This window comes from Neodiprion lecontei, chromosome 3, assembly GCF_021901455.1.
Source record: "Neodiprion lecontei isolate iyNeoLeco1 chromosome 3, iyNeoLeco1.1, whole genome shotgun sequence".
NCBI classification, from domain to species: Eukaryota; Metazoa; Arthropoda; class Insecta; order Hymenoptera; family Diprionidae; genus Neodiprion; species Neodiprion lecontei.
Window position 1 is genome coordinate 40,908,207 of NC_060262.1, and position 16,062 is coordinate 40,924,268.

At 38.9% G+C, this 16,062-nt stretch overlaps 1 protein-coding gene across 2 annotated transcripts in view; it reads right to left on the reverse strand.

Moving 5' to 3' along the window:
• Window positions 1-671: 671 nt before the first annotated feature.
• Window positions 672-16,062, reverse strand: part of LOC107225939 (E3 ubiquitin-protein ligase TRIM9) — a 52,688-nt gene continuing 37,297 nt past the window's right edge. Inside the window, exons 3-9 of one of the 2 annotated variants that reach the window (XM_046735425.1) lie at window positions 13,073-13,168; window positions 11,235-11,628; window positions 9,953-9,985; window positions 5,759-5,919; window positions 4,493-4,631; window positions 2,993-3,283; window positions 672-1,017 (exon numbers count right to left, since the gene is read on the reverse strand). In XM_046735425.1, the coding sequence (XP_046591381.1) occupies window positions 689-1,017; window positions 2,993-3,283; window positions 4,493-4,631; window positions 5,759-5,919; window positions 9,953-9,985; window positions 11,235-11,628; window positions 13,073-13,168 (1,443 nt within the window). In that variant the 3' untranslated portion in view covers window positions 672-688. The remainder of the gene's footprint in view (window positions 1,018-2,992; window positions 3,284-4,492; window positions 4,632-5,758; window positions 5,920-9,952; window positions 9,986-11,234; window positions 11,629-13,072; window positions 13,169-16,062) is intronic. The other variant, XM_046735426.1, reaches the window with a different exon arrangement.

The following is a 16,062-nucleotide window of genomic DNA, read 5'->3' on the forward strand; positions in this document are numbered from 1 at the left end:
CAAAAGAAAACTAACTTTTTTATTTTATAGAAAAGGGGAAGCGGTTGCAGTATTTGGAATAAATTTTATTACCGTGTACCCACATACCATGCGTATGCTAAAATTGTGCCATTAATCGCATAAACGATTGTACAACGTTCAAAGGATCAACGGATGAATCGCACAACCCTAATCATACGTACACTTGGGAACCATGAATCTCACAATCAGACGGATAATTTTTTCCACTCGACAGTTACGTTGGCAACACAGAGAAACCTACAGCGCCACATTGGGCGAGCGCGAAACAAACTCAATCTCAATAAGCGTAACATAACCCGTGACCGTGCCAATCCAACAAGTCATTATCCTCGCGGTATTTTAAGGTTAGTTTCGACGGTCATGGGTTATGTTACGTTTATTGAGATTGAATTCGTTTCGGGTTCGGCCGACTGTGGCGCTGTAGGTTTCTCAGTGTTGCCAACGTAACCGTCTGGTGTAAAAAATTAGCCGTCTCAGATTCATTGTCCTCGAGTGTACAATGTCATACCTAAGATAATAGTGGGGGTCAATTTTCCTCCTCAATAATTTTCTCCAAGGTGTCAGACGATCCGTTATCCTTGTGATTAGCGGCGTTGCATCGGGGGAAAAATTGGGCGGTGCCAACGGGGCCGACGAGGAGGCCCTTCCTGAGGACGTTTAGGTACCCCTAGCTCTGCACTATGTCGTTGAGGTACTCGTCGTGGGTGGCGAGGAGGTGCCGAGGTACGTCCAGGGCCGTGTGAAGGGTGACGCAGACCCCCCGATTCAGGCTTACCGCCGGGTAGAAAACGCCGTAGAGATCGCGGAAGGCCACGCCGCCCTGCGGCTGGTCGTTTACGAAGAAACGCAGCGTGTGCGTCGTCTCCAGGTCCAGCAAAACGCCCACCGTCGATCCCTGCTGCACGCCGCCCTCAGTCCGTTGCGCGTGACCGCCGGCGTGCATGAACCACGACCTCTGACGGTCGATGTACATGCTCCAACCCTTGTCGTCTTTACCTGCGGGGAAAATACCGGCCCGAACACCGTCTTGAGTCTCGCTCTTCTACTCGAGTCGAGTGTGAAACGTAGCGAGAAAATAATTGGCGCGGAAAAGCGTCGGTGACATTTTTTTCAGAATTTTTTCAACAAAGGAATGCGCGATGCTGTAGATACGTATGTATGTACATTAAGGTTGTCATTATATGGAGTTCAAAAAAAAATTCACTATTGAACGTGTCAAATCGGTTCCAAATGGTGAAAAAAAAAAATTCCCTATATTTTTCAGACTTCTATTTCATTCCCCTAGTCTCCCTGTTTGAGCGGGAAGTTTAAAACTTTTCGAAAATATCCTCATTCACTATATTTTGTACTCTATTTTTGTTTCAAAGTTATTCGTAAGCAAAAAAATCCACAATCTCGAATATTCATTGAGATTCGTCTTCTTTTCAGTGAAAAAAAAATAATCGTTTTGTCAATCAGACATAATTTGAAGAAAAAAAAATTTGAAACAAAACACTAGCATTCGTTTAGTAAGCACTGTAATAAAATAATCAACATGTCGACACTATTAGGTAATATCACAGTCGATGACGTGCTAATATTGAGGTTATTTTTTTTTTACGTAATCTGATCATTTGTCATTTTGAAAAAAATTAATTAATGTAGGGGAGTGAAATAAAGACCTGAAAAAGTTGACTAATTTTTTTTTCACCATTTGAAACCGATTTGCCACGCTCCATTATAGATTTTTTTGTTTGACGCAATATAGGGACCACCCTAATGTATACACTATTGGACAACGTCTTCGTGGCGTCAGAATCTGCATGTCGACGCCATTTTCTTGACACATAACCTAACTTTTCAATTCTTATGGATGCAAAATCGTGATACGTGATCAATGCTTGTCCAACCAATCACTTGTGGAAAACAAGGTCAAAGACCGTCAAAGATCGTCAAAGTCGTTTGCGGCTTGGTTACGTTAGTTTGATTTTGAAACCACCAGATACAGCCTTGCAAACTGACTATTCCGGTAGTGTATATTTGAATTTCGTACAGGTTTGCCGATAATTTGATTAAGGTGTATTGAAATCTCTAAGCGACAAACTTTTGGACCCTTTCAGGATGAATGAAATACGATACGTTATATGTTGACTAATTTGTGTAAGATGATTCTTGGCGAGGGTTTTCGGGGTTCCCGATTGCGAATCTAATATCATGGTGCGAGTTTCCAACTTCGGAACGAGGAATCCAATTTCGTGGATGGAAGGGTATGGAAACTAATGGAAGTCGGCTTTCGGAGTCGTTTGAACTGTCATGATTTAAAAAATACGGCTCCAAAATTGCGGATCGGAAAAGAAGGAAATAATTTAGAAAAACCGAAAATCGAAAGTTTTTTTTTAACGATTTTGAATTTCATTATATCGATATCAGACTTGGCCGAAAAACTGTGACTCACTGATTTCTGAACAATTGACGCACGATAATTCTTTGTTTACTGTTTTGGAATCTAACAATTTTTATACCTGACTATTACAACGGTCGAGGGAGAAAAATATGGACACCGATTTCCATGAAAATCGGAGGTTGTTTCAGATTTCAGGTCATCATCTAATTCGTAAATAAGAGAGAAAAAAAAAACGGTCTTGCAATGAGACATCGCAAAGAAAATATATTAAAAGAATAAAATAAAATGAAAATAATAAAAGTTTCAAGAACAAGAGTCTGTAGTCATGGACTTTTGACCTTTTACCGAAACGCGGTGAATCAATAGCTTCGTCTCGATATTACAATCTCCTTTGATCCTTCACCCGGATGAAAAACCAAGAGAAGAATAAAAAGGGGTAACAGAGAAATGAATTGCTGACAAAATTACGTCAGGATATAATACCGAATAAATCTGAATGGTCCGACAGATCGATCTGGAATGAACGAACCACCGAATTCCATTGATCATGACGATGAAAATTATGACAACAACCCATTAAAAACTCACCCAGCATCTGATCGCGGGCAACGTCAGCACGAGCAACTCCAAAGGCAGGATCGGTGTCGCTGTGATATCGGTCGATGGTCAATTCCCAGTAATGAACACCTCGGGAAAATCCAACACTCGAAAGAACGACCCGATGCTCGTACCCCTCGCAAGAGGCGCTCGTCGCGTCCTCGGAGACAGTGACTTCCTGGGGAACTCCGGGTCCCATTCCCATCCCCGAGGACATTCCAGATCCCATCGAGGCACCGAGAACCGAACTCGAAGGACCGACGGCCCAGGAGAACCAGGCGACTGGTTCACGCCGCGGGGAAATGTACAGGTGAAAATTATTGCGGGGTTATAGATTTTACCGCAAGGGTTAGAGGACAGTTTTCTTTAAGGGGATGTTTGCAGGAATTTCAGTTAATTTTTCTTTCTCGTGCAGGAAGAGTTTTAAAAATTTTTACAAGTATCAGGTACGCATGGATAGATGTCTTACATATTTTAGAGTAAATTTGCCTCGTTAGATCCTCGTTTAAATGTATCAAGGTGATGCTCGGAGTTCAATTTTAATAGAGGGTAAAAAGGTGGAAATTCATTTCGCGCAAGGTTTCTCACTTAATATTTGTAGCATAGCATACGAATTTTTCTGACATAATCTACATGGAAATGCACACAAATTGTCATAGAATTTTTTCAACAGCTTCATTTTGACGGAAGATGTATCATTTTTTTTAAATCATGACAAAAAAAGAAACGTTTTTCAACATAAAATTTAAGGTATATCACTCAGAGGTGAGAATTTGAGAAAAATTCTATGACGATACGTGAAAAATACTTAAAAGAGACAACGTGTAAAAATTTCAGGTGAATCGATCAGAAACTGTATAAAAAAACCTTGCGTGCAGCTTTGAAAAATCAAAAGTGAAAAAAATACATACAAGTTTATACTGTTTAAAAAAAAAAAAAAAAAATACAGATTTTCAACGCCTACAAATTTTTTTCGGACCAAAATTGATACGGGCTCATTCAGAGAAGAGATTTAAATCTACAAAAGTGCAAAGATTTTTTTACCGTAAATACCCCCTTAATTTTTAATGGTTCACGAGGGCGAGTTTTTTGAACAACTTTCCATCAGTCGAGTCAAGTTCTCGCGTGTCATTGTTTGACTTTCAAATCCAAAAGGACTTTAAACTGGCGGCTAGAGTTCCGGTTTGAGTACCCGACGGGTGTTTGAAGAGGAATTTGTGTTCTTAACCACGTCTCGTAAAACGGAACGACAAACGAGAAAGTAAAAAAAAAAAAAAAAAAAATGAAAATGAGAATAAAAAATAAAGAAGAAGTTTGTCGGTTGTTCGGGTGGTGAAAGCGGCCTTACTCGTGAAAAAATTTTGGGCGTCAGGGTAGAAAAGCCGTAGGGTGAAGATGTAGTGAAAACAGCGAGTGAAGAGGAAAAGGGAAAAAAAGGAAGAAGAGGTACGGCGGAAATCAGTGAGAGAGAGGGAGAGAGGTCGGACTTACCCTCGGCAGTTTGTAGGCCGATCAGTTCGGAGTATTCCCCTTCACCGGCACTGTTGAACGCCCGCACCCTCGCGTTGTACAGGGAATTGAAGTGGAGACCATCGACCGTGCAGATTGTCTCTCGTCCGCAATAAACCTCCTGTGAACCGGCAAGTTTCGATGCCTTAAAAATCGGTCGAGGCAAGCAAAAAAGGAGAAAAGCAGCACACGGCAGAACGAAGGAAAACACACAGAACGAGGGTTTCGAGTCACATATTTAAGGGGCAAAAAGAGGATGAAAAAAGAAGGGGGGAACAAGGAAGAGCTTGGAACCACGCGAGGTGAAAAATTGAGACTTGCCGCGCTCTCAAGGATGAATGGGCTTCGCTTTCTGAATCAAAAGTTAAGAACAGAGAGAAAATCGTTGGAAAAGTTTCCCGCGATGTTATTTATCGGGTCAAATACACCAGAGTTTAATCATTTTGAATGTTCTGACTACACGGATATGCAAAACTAGAATTTATTTTTCAACTGCATGGGATGTTTTTGGTAAATATTATGTTTTCCAGTGTGACGAATCCAAAAATTACTTCCATTTTTCTCAATCACGTACAGTATTTTTATAATATATAAGGTGTTTGCATAAAAGAAGCGTAACAATATTGAAAAAACCACCGTTGTATCACAATGAACTAAACAATATTTCTTGTACAATTAAACAAATAATTTCTTTATGAAATGTATTCAACATTCCGTGTTCATTCTTTTCGCCTGTGAAACCTTTTCTTCTTCTCTTTGATACACATCCGAACACGCTTCCGCTTTTCATTTTCTCTTTCTGTCCCTGTTTGTATTTATGAAAACTTTTAGAGTCAATAATATGATACCAGATTTTGAATTACACGGGAGTTTCGCTCCTTGAGTTCAAAGAAAAAAAAAAAAAAACCTGACGTGATGGATCTTTTTGAATATTTTTCGTGGTTTCTGTGATTGAAAAACCTATAAGAAACATGTTAAAAACACTTGTTCAGTTTTTTGATTGCAAACCTGTGTTACAACCTCGTTTCAGATTGTCGATATCTTAACTTGTGACGTTCGATTTTGCTTGGGTCCATTTTTATTACATAGCACGGATGTTGTTACATTCCCGTTGACCATCATTGACGCAAATAACATTGCCGAAGATTTTTCGACAGGTTTTTTTTTTTTTTTTTTCACCATAACTCTATTCAACAGACCAATTATTCCATAACGACGCGAAACGAGAATTTAAAAAGCACAGCTCACTCTGAACTCCCCGCCACAACCATCGTCAAGTTCTAGAAGATAGCCTTCGACGGCTGGTCCTCTTTGTCCACCACTTCCTCCTCCCGGAGGCTGCCAAGCAACGGTAACGCTGTTGTTCTCCGCGCTGCATTCTTCCGGTATTAATTGAGGTGCACCGGGTGCTGTAACACGGGGAAAATCCACGTTACACCAAGAATCGGGATGAACGTCTCACATTTTTTAAGTTGCAAAACTTTTGAAAAATAGAATTTGTCCCTTTAGAGCTCAGAATGTGTGGAATGATTCTGTGAATAAACAAGTAAACAGGATAATAGAAAAATGTGATTTGAATAACCATAATAATCACATGATTCTTAAATTCCAAAAACCAAAAACACAACTGGTGAACTAATTATAAAAAAAATGTAGTGTGCACAGCAGTCAGTGTATGATTTTCCTGTACGAGATTTTTGTGTAGGTATCATTTTTGTAGTATCATTAAATTTCCCAGGTTTTGTCCAAACTATAGATCGAATAAAAAAATGTCACGCATTTTTCGACTTCTGTAAGGGACTCGCAAAAACGTAGGAAATTTGAAACGAGTTCACCGAATTTCGTATTATAGAATTCCAACATTGCGAATCATATTCAGGTATTCAATTACAAAGTAAGACTTTTTATAAGTAATACTTTGTTATAGATATATTATGATTGAACGAAACGGGGAATGGAAGAGGAAACATTTCCTGAAATTTCATTGTCGACTTCATCTCGATTTCAACATCTGAGGAGCAATGAATAACACTCCGATACAGGAATTTCGTAGGATTTCACGCGATATTGAATACAGAAGCTGATGCAACAAGAGAGAGAGAGAGAGACAGAATTATATTCCCTCTCCTTCCGGGATTTTGGGAAATTTTACCTTCGGTATGAGATATCAGAGATATCGTACAACTGTAAACAATTCGTACTTATAAGATGTCCGCGTTAAAGGTACAATAATTTCACAATAAATCTGGAGAATTACCCTCGATTTCGGTACGCGAGACATCGGAAGAGAAAAACTCCGTGAGGGTTTCAAAGGATTTCTTAGGACTTCGGAGAATCCGTGAAACATCAAACGTGATCGTTGCGAAAAATTAACCCCTCGATTGGGAAGACCTGACGAGGATGAAGTTAGTAGCGTTTTTGTAACTATTCATGTTTAGGAAAAATCGTTATTTCGCACCTTTAGGGGTTCTTCAAGGATTTTTCATGAAGAGACGTTTCAATTTATTAACGTAAGAATTTATATACATATTCGGGTAACATTAAACTTCTTTCTGATATTTTTTATTTGTAGAAATAATGATTTTTGAAACTGCCATAGCCGATCTCCGGGAGCAGCTTTAAGAAAAGGTTTATCTCTGGACTGGATCATCCGAAATGAAAAAACAAAAAGGATTCAGTTGATGTAGGGTATTTACTGGTTATTGGTCGAGGGAATAAGCAAAATATTAATTTTTAACAAAACGGTAGCTTCACAAACAAAAATTCGACTTTCCATATAATATTTCGCCTTAATTTGTTTATAAAACAGAATATATTAACCAGCGAGAAAAAAACCTTCGATAAAGGACTTAAAAATACATTCGTAAAGCTTGTGTAAAAATTTGATACTGATCGGTTCAGCCGTTTCCGAGAAATTTTGCTCGTCCGAAATCACCGACTTTAAAAACACAGTTTTCAGAAAAGCACGTTCAAAATTTTAAGAGCACTTTCAAACGCGCCGGGACGTTTTTGCAAATGTGCGCGTAACTTGAAGAATATTTGTCGGATCGACATGAAATTTTTTATGCATATACTTGAATATATGTAAATTACAAGAATAAAATTTGAAAAAAAAAATTGTTTTCGAAAAATCTAAACTAGGTATTCCCCATTCAGCAATGTCCTAAATTCAGTAAACCATGATAAACAAAACATACTCTTATTTTGAAACGTCTATACCTTAAAAAAAAACATGTTAAAATTGCGCAATAACGATTTTTAACGTTACTAACTTCAGCCAATCGAACAAGTATTATTCTATATTAACGCAAGTCTTCCTGGAAAAATAACGGCCACTCTGCTTTTGGCCCTCCGACAAAACATGGCTGCGCTTGTATCATGCAGGGACGAAATTTCGGATCGACGGTCTTCGAGGCGGAAATCGTTCCGCATAGACAGCCTTTGACTCCCGAGACATAGTTGTTCCTGGCACTCGGGGTCGGGTTAGTTCGGGTCGGCGTGTGCCCACCCTGGAAAATAGTTTACCGCATTGTTGACAGTGTGCCTCGTTTGTCCCTCCGAGAATCCCTGTGCAGGCCGCTAATAAACTTCGGGAACATCAGCAGGGCGGTTGACAAAGACAAAGGTTTTCGTAGCGCAGACGTCTATCCTCTATATATATATATATATACGAAACGACGTGAACGAAATAAGCCCGAGATCGTTAGAATCGCGGCAAAAACACAAGAGTTTGTTTATTAAGAACGTTTCAATTGGGATAAAAAGTAGAAGCGTGACTAGAGCAATATGGCGTCGCAACTGCATAACAGCTGATCAGTTGAGCTAGAATGTACGAACATAAGGAAACAGGAAACTTCCTTCATTTGATTCGACTTTTTTTTAGATACGTTGAGTTATTACCAAGTGAAATACACGTTGAAAAACGATTTTTGTAATTAAATCCCACCCCGTTAGTGTGGTATTTTTTCCTGCCACCAGATGGCATCCTTCGATATTTCAAAACCCAGTTTTACGATAATTTATCAGATTGTTGATATCTAAACTTGTGTCAATCAAATTTGATCACATTCTCAAATAAATTCGCTGAAGATACGTTATTGTAAACGGATTTTTCCACTCTTCTCAACTTTTTGTTCAACCGTCCGTCAGATTCATCGTTAAATTTCGTTTCGCCCAACGCGATATCGGCGGTTAAACGCGCTCGCGAACTTCTTTTGCCTTTTCTTTTTTTTTTTTCATCTTACTTCCTTTCTTCCGGTCGGTCGGTCGAGCCGCAGGGTGACTGGAACTCGATTCTCGAGGGACAGATAGACTGGGATATCACAAGAGGGATAAAACATCCCCAAAGACCTCTTCGCTAGCAGCGGAAAGGCTGTATGAACTCGCCTGGATGCAGTCAGGTGCGCGAGACCAAGGCGGAGAAACACGTGTAACGATTTCGAAATGAGGTTTCCCCGAGAAAAGGCGATCTTGTACTACAATTCGCGATTTCGTGAAACTTGTATACGCTGCATTGTAGATTTTGAACTCTTTTAAGTTAACATGTTACGTGGAATAGTCACAGAACAAGTTCTGATAGTTAGAAGATTTAATGAAATTGTACGATATTGTTTCACTGCGTTTTGCAATATAGGTGTATCGAATATTGAGAGAAATATTTTTGAAAATAGATCGTGAAACGAAAATTTCGTAAAATTATAGAAAGTCGTTGAACGCGCTAACGTAGTGTAAAAAATCGCGTTTTGATCGTCGAATTTATTATAACCATGTGAAATGAGATTTCACTTTCCATGCGTTCTTAATTTTGGATAATTTTGACGTAATAGATTTTTACCCGACGATATTTCGGTAACGGATGAACGGATTTTGATGATATTGGTCTCAATCGACGCGGTATTTTTCTAACTTGAAGCTGGTTAGATTTTGAGAAGAATTGATTGAACTATTCCCGAGCTGTTTTCAAAAACGTAATTTTTTTTTATCAAGTGATAACGCGAAAACGGATCGACCGATTTTTAAATCACTTATGACACTTGGTCTGGATTAATCTGACTCAATGGCCGATAGTAAAATCATCGCGTCGAAAATTGTCAGTCGACATTTCCTGCCCATTGCGACACCTCGAAGCATGCTTTTGTCCATACTTCAAAAGCAAATCTATAGACACGAACAACGTAGCTAATTGTCAACATGTGCAGATCGCTGAACTCGTTTTACGATCCGGTTTTTGCCGTTTACCAATGACCGATTTCCATCCCGTGTAAATTCTATTTAGTTCCAGTCGAGGTTCCAATGTTGTTCTAACAGATTCCGACAGAATAATCAATCGTCCTTGTGTTGTTTGTGTTCGTGCAGTGCGTGCATGTTCGAGTGTACATTCTTTACCCATACAATGTATCCTCATCATCCGTTTCGGATTGTTTGATTGTTTGATTGCTTTACCTGCGGTCGGATAACGGTCCTCCCCCTCGGCGGCTGCAGCGTCCAACATTACAACGCTGTTTATAACACGAACATGTATTGACAAAATCTAACCTAACGCCTAACGCCCAGGTATGAAATTTGGAGCCGAAAGAAACTACGGTTTCCGGTTTTCTTTTGGGAATTTTTAATAAATCCCAAAGGCGAAAACATGAAACTTTAACGCAGTTTCTAATTTTCTCTCTGCATCCGCTCCATCGATTCACGTTACATTCGTATGTCATGAATTCAATTTTTCGTTCAAAAGAAGCTTCTAATCGCTGTCCAGAAGGGATGGAATTAAAGAAATTCAATTTTAGTTTTTGAAAAGTTCTGAAACAGGTCTTGTGATTGTTTCATTTATTCAATTGCAACAGATCGTCTAAAGTTTGTAAACACATCGTCTCACGTTATGAAGCTTTCTTCATCTCAGTATCTCGCAAGCTTCAAAACTCGAGAGGAAATTTTAACACTGAGATTGAATTTAGCAGCGTTATAATAACATGGATATTGGACGAAAGCACATTATTTTTCAAAATTATAACCACTTTTGATGCGGTGAGGTTTGTAAAACGTGTCTGACAGTCTATGGACTCTGATGGAGAACAAAGATTTCCTAAAAATTCAAGGTTCCTCCAGGAAATTATTCAATAACATACAGTGGGTGTTAGTTTAAAGACGAAACAAAAAATTATACGTATATATATATGTATAATTACCCTCACGGAAAAAACCCCAAATTGGGTGTAAATTCGTACCCCTAACTTTTTTCTTATGGGAAATTAGCATTATCTATGAGTTGGGGATACGAATTTACACCCAAGTGGGGTTTTTTTGTCCGTGAGGGTATATACACACATAGGATGTCCCAATTTAAAAGACGCATCAGTTTGTCAACCGACCTGATGGTTCAATTGGAAAGTGTGTCCTACAAAAGTTGTACGGTTCCAAGGAGGATTCCATTTAAAAAAGAATGGTCCATCTTCCACAGCATCATCACCACTTGAATTGCTGGACCGCGTGAAAAAAGTTCTTCACGTGTCCCCCTCCGAACCATACAACTTTTGCGGGACCCGTTTTCAGATCGAACCATTGGCTCGACTGAAAGGGTAATGCGTCTTTTAAATTGGAACGGTCTGTATACATACACATATACTCGTATATGTACATATAAATCCCGATCCTCTCGACGAAATGAAATCTCAGAGCGGGCGGTGAGACGTCGAGTGACAATAAGTGAGGGCAGCATGTTCGACAGACTTACGTTTCAGCTGCACGAAGGTGAGCTGATCGATGGCCCTGCGAAGGGGTTTGTCGTCTAGGGTGAGATCGAGGAGGGGCAGCCTCGCGGCTTCCTGAACACCCTCGGCTGCGCCCCAGGAACCGGCGGCCGTCGAGGCCCTCACCGAGAGCATGCCGCCGACCTGGAGAAAGGCCGTGCTGTCCGTCTCCTTGAGGGCCTCGATGCAGAAGGTCAGGAGGGCCGTCGTCGCCTGGAGGTGCGAGGCGCACCTCGCGACGTATTCTCGGAGCGACCGAACCCGGTTGTCGCGAGTCTGTCGAGCCGCGTCGATCAAACGACCCTTTCGGGCATGGATCTGACCCACCAGGCTGGCCACCGTGTCGTCCACGTCCCGCTCCAGCGCTGCGCACTCTTCCTGTAATGGGAAATTCGCGGCTTTATAACCTCCCGTTTCACTGTTTTCAAAAGAAAAAAGGGAGTTATTGTAATCGGTGTAAAATTTAAAAGTTGAGCTTTCGCTAGATCTCCATGTTTTCAGTTTGGAGAATGAACGTCCGGTTGTGTGGATGTACACTTGGGTGCAATGGATCTGAGACTGCTGTTTTTTTACACTAGACAGTTACGTTGGCAACACAGAGAAACCTAAAGCGCCACAGTCGGCCGAGCGCGAAACAAACTCAATCTCAATAAACGTATCATAACCCGTGACCGTGTCAATCCAACAAGTCATTATCCCCGCGATATTTTAAGGTTAGATTCGACGGTCACGGGTTATGTTACGTTTATTGAGATTGAATTCGTTTCGGGTTCGGCCGACTGTGGCGCTGTAGGTTTTTATGTGTTGCCAACATAACTATCTAGTGGAAAAAATTAGCCGTCTCAGATTCGTTGTCGCCAAGTGTACATGCACGTATGTGATCCATTTTTTTGTCCGACGATATCTCGAAAACTAGTTACCGGATTTCAATAAATTTGGTCTCAATCGATGCGTCTTTTCCAAACTTAGAATTTATTAGATTTCGGCTTTGATCAGTATAGTACTGTGTCAATTATTCAAATAACAAAGTTCCAAAAAAATCAAATAAAAATGTTAATATCTTGACGGATGAATGGATTTGAGCGAAAATTGGTACCGTGAGGTTTTTTGGGTCGTTGATCAAGATTCTAAGGTCAGATTTGCAAAATTTGAATTTGGCGTATATAATGACCTGAAAAATAAAATTTCAGAAAGAAGAAATGGTACTTATGCCACGACGGCGTCTGGGGAATTTTGGTGAAACAACTTCTTTTTTCTTAATTCGTTAATTCGACTGCATTTCGTAAATATCAGGACATAATCCGATCTAGAATTTTCTGCTCTATACAATGGTCAAGTCATTTTTCATCTGTTGATAGCAATTTAAAAAAAAAGAATTGCTAAAAACGTCAAATTCTGCCGTTTTCCTGAGGGTTGGAAATCCTTATACACACAAAAATGCAGCAATATCCCGAATGTTTTAATTTTATTTTATTTCAGACCTATTTTGACCGTACTAGAATAGTCCATATTCCATGATGCGGGTTGCGTTAAAAGGGGTAATCCTATCTTTTCTCCCCTCTTACTGGAACCCTCAGGGAACGTCGGCTCGTAAGAAATTCTAATTAACACGCCGGTGCAGGAGAGCTTAACAGAGATAAAGTGAGAAATGAGGAATGAGAGAGAGGCGGTATCCTCTTCGCACGTTTGACAGAGCTCAAGTGACGAGATGAACTGGAAGCTGGAGACTACGAGCATCGGGAGGAGTAGAAACGCGGGATAGACTGTACGTTGCCGGTGCAGGTGGAACACAAGGATAATAACCGCGAGGCAACAAACTCACGTGAACTTTGTCCGTCATTCCTTTCAACCTCTGGATAAACTCGGTCGTGGATCTCGCCCGCTCGGACAGCTGTTGCAGATTCTGTGATAACTCCGTCTGAAAGTAGAGGAAGAAAAAGGAAGAATTATTTTACAGCTGTTTATCAAATTGAAAGGAAATTTCGACGAGGATTGTTGGAGAAAATACTATTTATTAATTTTATCCTGATATTTTTTAATAAGTTATAATTATATTTTTAACCTACGAAGACCTTTTCAATAATGCTGTGAGATAGAATATAAAATCTCTGATATCCATGCGTTTTTTTTTTTATTTATGCTGCTGGCATCGATAAATAACATACATAATCAACAAATGACGATATTTAATTGGCTGCTAATAAAAAAAGGAAATTCATTTCAGCTAATTTGTGTAGAAAATAGTCTTCCGAATGAAATAAATCAATCGTAGAGTGACAATATCGAACGAATCTACTAGATTTTTGACGATGTTGAAGTTTTTTGAAACAAAGCATCGATTTCTAACAATCAGCTTTCGTCCGAAATTAGACTACTTTCCGTTCTTGTATTTTTTAAAAATATATCTGCAGATCATAACGAATGTTGTAAATTAATTGTGAAACCAATAAAAATATACCGATTATTGGCCAGATACTTAAGAATGACCAAAATTAATTGATTTTGGATTAAAGCGGTTATTTTTTTTACCGATAAATCGAGTATAATCGATTATTTTTTCTCACAATCGGTTTTTGTTTATTACTCCCATGAACGACGCAATGCAATATCAATTAATGTGATTAAAGTATCAATTATTATCATTGTCTTACTTACTAAGTATCTGTTTTACATGATTAGTAAAAGATAAATGAACATTATTACCTGAAATTGAAAAATATTTTGAATAAAACTATAAACTATCAAAAAACTTTTCCGCTATTAAGACCACATGTTCGAAAACTAACGAGATTTCGGTATCAACAACACCGTTTCAAAAAACTACGAAATAATCGTTGAATCCATTAATTCTTACCGATTCAATCGAGTCCTGTTCAATTATTATTTTGGACCCGATAAATCGATGCATCGATTATTTTCAACTTACCGGCCATCGCTTACGTCGGGCAAAACAGCCTCTTCAAAAACGCATTAAGCGAAGACTTTCACTGACTTGATCTAAAAAAAAATTTCAAACCGCAGAGCCTGGCTCACCCTAAATGATAATTAATTATTGATATCGATGCCTCGGCACCCTTCAAGCCTTGTTTCACCCCTGGCCCTCCTTTCTCTCACAGTGCCGGATCAATACAGGCGCACGTGACGCCCCGATCACCGTCGACGGGCACCGGGAAAATAGTCAAGCAGTCCGAGAACGGTCTCAGAATTACGAGGGACGTGAGAAAAATTGCTTTCCTGTCTCGTTTTTTATACATTTATTTCTCCTTTTCTTCCCCGACTCAAATATTTTTCCATTTCTCCAAGAAAATATTCACCACTTAATTCCGTGCACGATTAACGTGCTGTTTCGATCTTTCGTTAAATTTTTTTTTTTTTTGTTTTTTTTTTTAAACAAATCGTTAGTCCGATGCATGTATTCCGGTTTGACGACGAGTGCGGATTCTGAATCCCGCAAAGCTTGAATTTGTTGTTATTATTATTATTATTATTCTCATTCTTATCCCGCGAACGATTTTGCTCCTATAACACCCACGATTTCTTACAATTTCCCGGATCACGCGACCGAAATTCCGTAACAAGTACCGGATGTTCAATTACACGCGAGCAGCGACGAAAATAGCTCGTCGAGACAATGTTATCGTACATGTATATACGTATGTATATACGCCTTGCAATATTCGTAGCTTTCACCGTATTTCATGGTTTTGCTCTTTTCTTACCTCGTGCAGTTATTTGTTCTTCTCTCCGATCTCTGTATACCAACTTTACGATATTTCTCTCCAGACAGGATATTACAAACTTTAGTTTTCTCGATTTCTCGAATTTTTCCGCCTCGTTTTTCATCCCATATATAGGTACATATATGTATATATATATATATATAATGTTATCCGATTCTTTTCTATTTTTTTCTTCTTTCTTATAGCGTGAATACAATGATAATTGTAACTTGACCGAGGTGAAGTTATTTCGTCATTTCAAATTTAAATTTATTTATTTATTTATACAGTATACCGTAGGAGAGAGAAGATCCTACATTCATACATTTTTTCACGAAAGTAATCGAGGGATGAAAAAACTTCCAGAATAAAATATTCTTTATATCCCGTGCGAAGTAATACTTATATTATATATATATATATATTATATATATATATACATGCACACCTGAGTTTACATACTTCATATACTACTTCAGTGGCATTTCATTCACGTTACATGTACGTGTATATAAAAAGCCCTGCTTTAATATTATCACACGTATACCTTTATGTAAATACATACCTACTTACATATCAGGTACACGTATATATATATATATATATATATGTATAATATATGTTGTATATCCGAATCGCGGAGATCTATACATTTTTCCCATTATTAGCATATGAAAGCTTGGTAGGTAATACAGATTTTATCAATATATATATATATATATACACATGTATGTACAGTATGTATGTATAATACCACGGCAGAATCGCTGAGGAGGACAAGACCAGAAACTGCGAGTGAAAGATAAGCATGAAGCATGCATCTTGGTATAAGTAATACATATATAAGGCATTCTCGGCAGGAATGAAACGAAGATAGAACGTGAAGCGATTTTCGCAAAAGTAGATAAGTAGAAGAAATTCTTTTTTCTCTCTTTGTAGCGCGTTTACATATGAAAAAGATTTGAGAAAAAAAATATATACATACATCTATCCTCCCCGATATTTTTTTTTTTTTTTGTTTGTTTGTTTCCTACTGCCAGAAGCTCGAAATTCGAATCATTACCAGAATCTCACCCTTCGCTCCCCCGGGAAT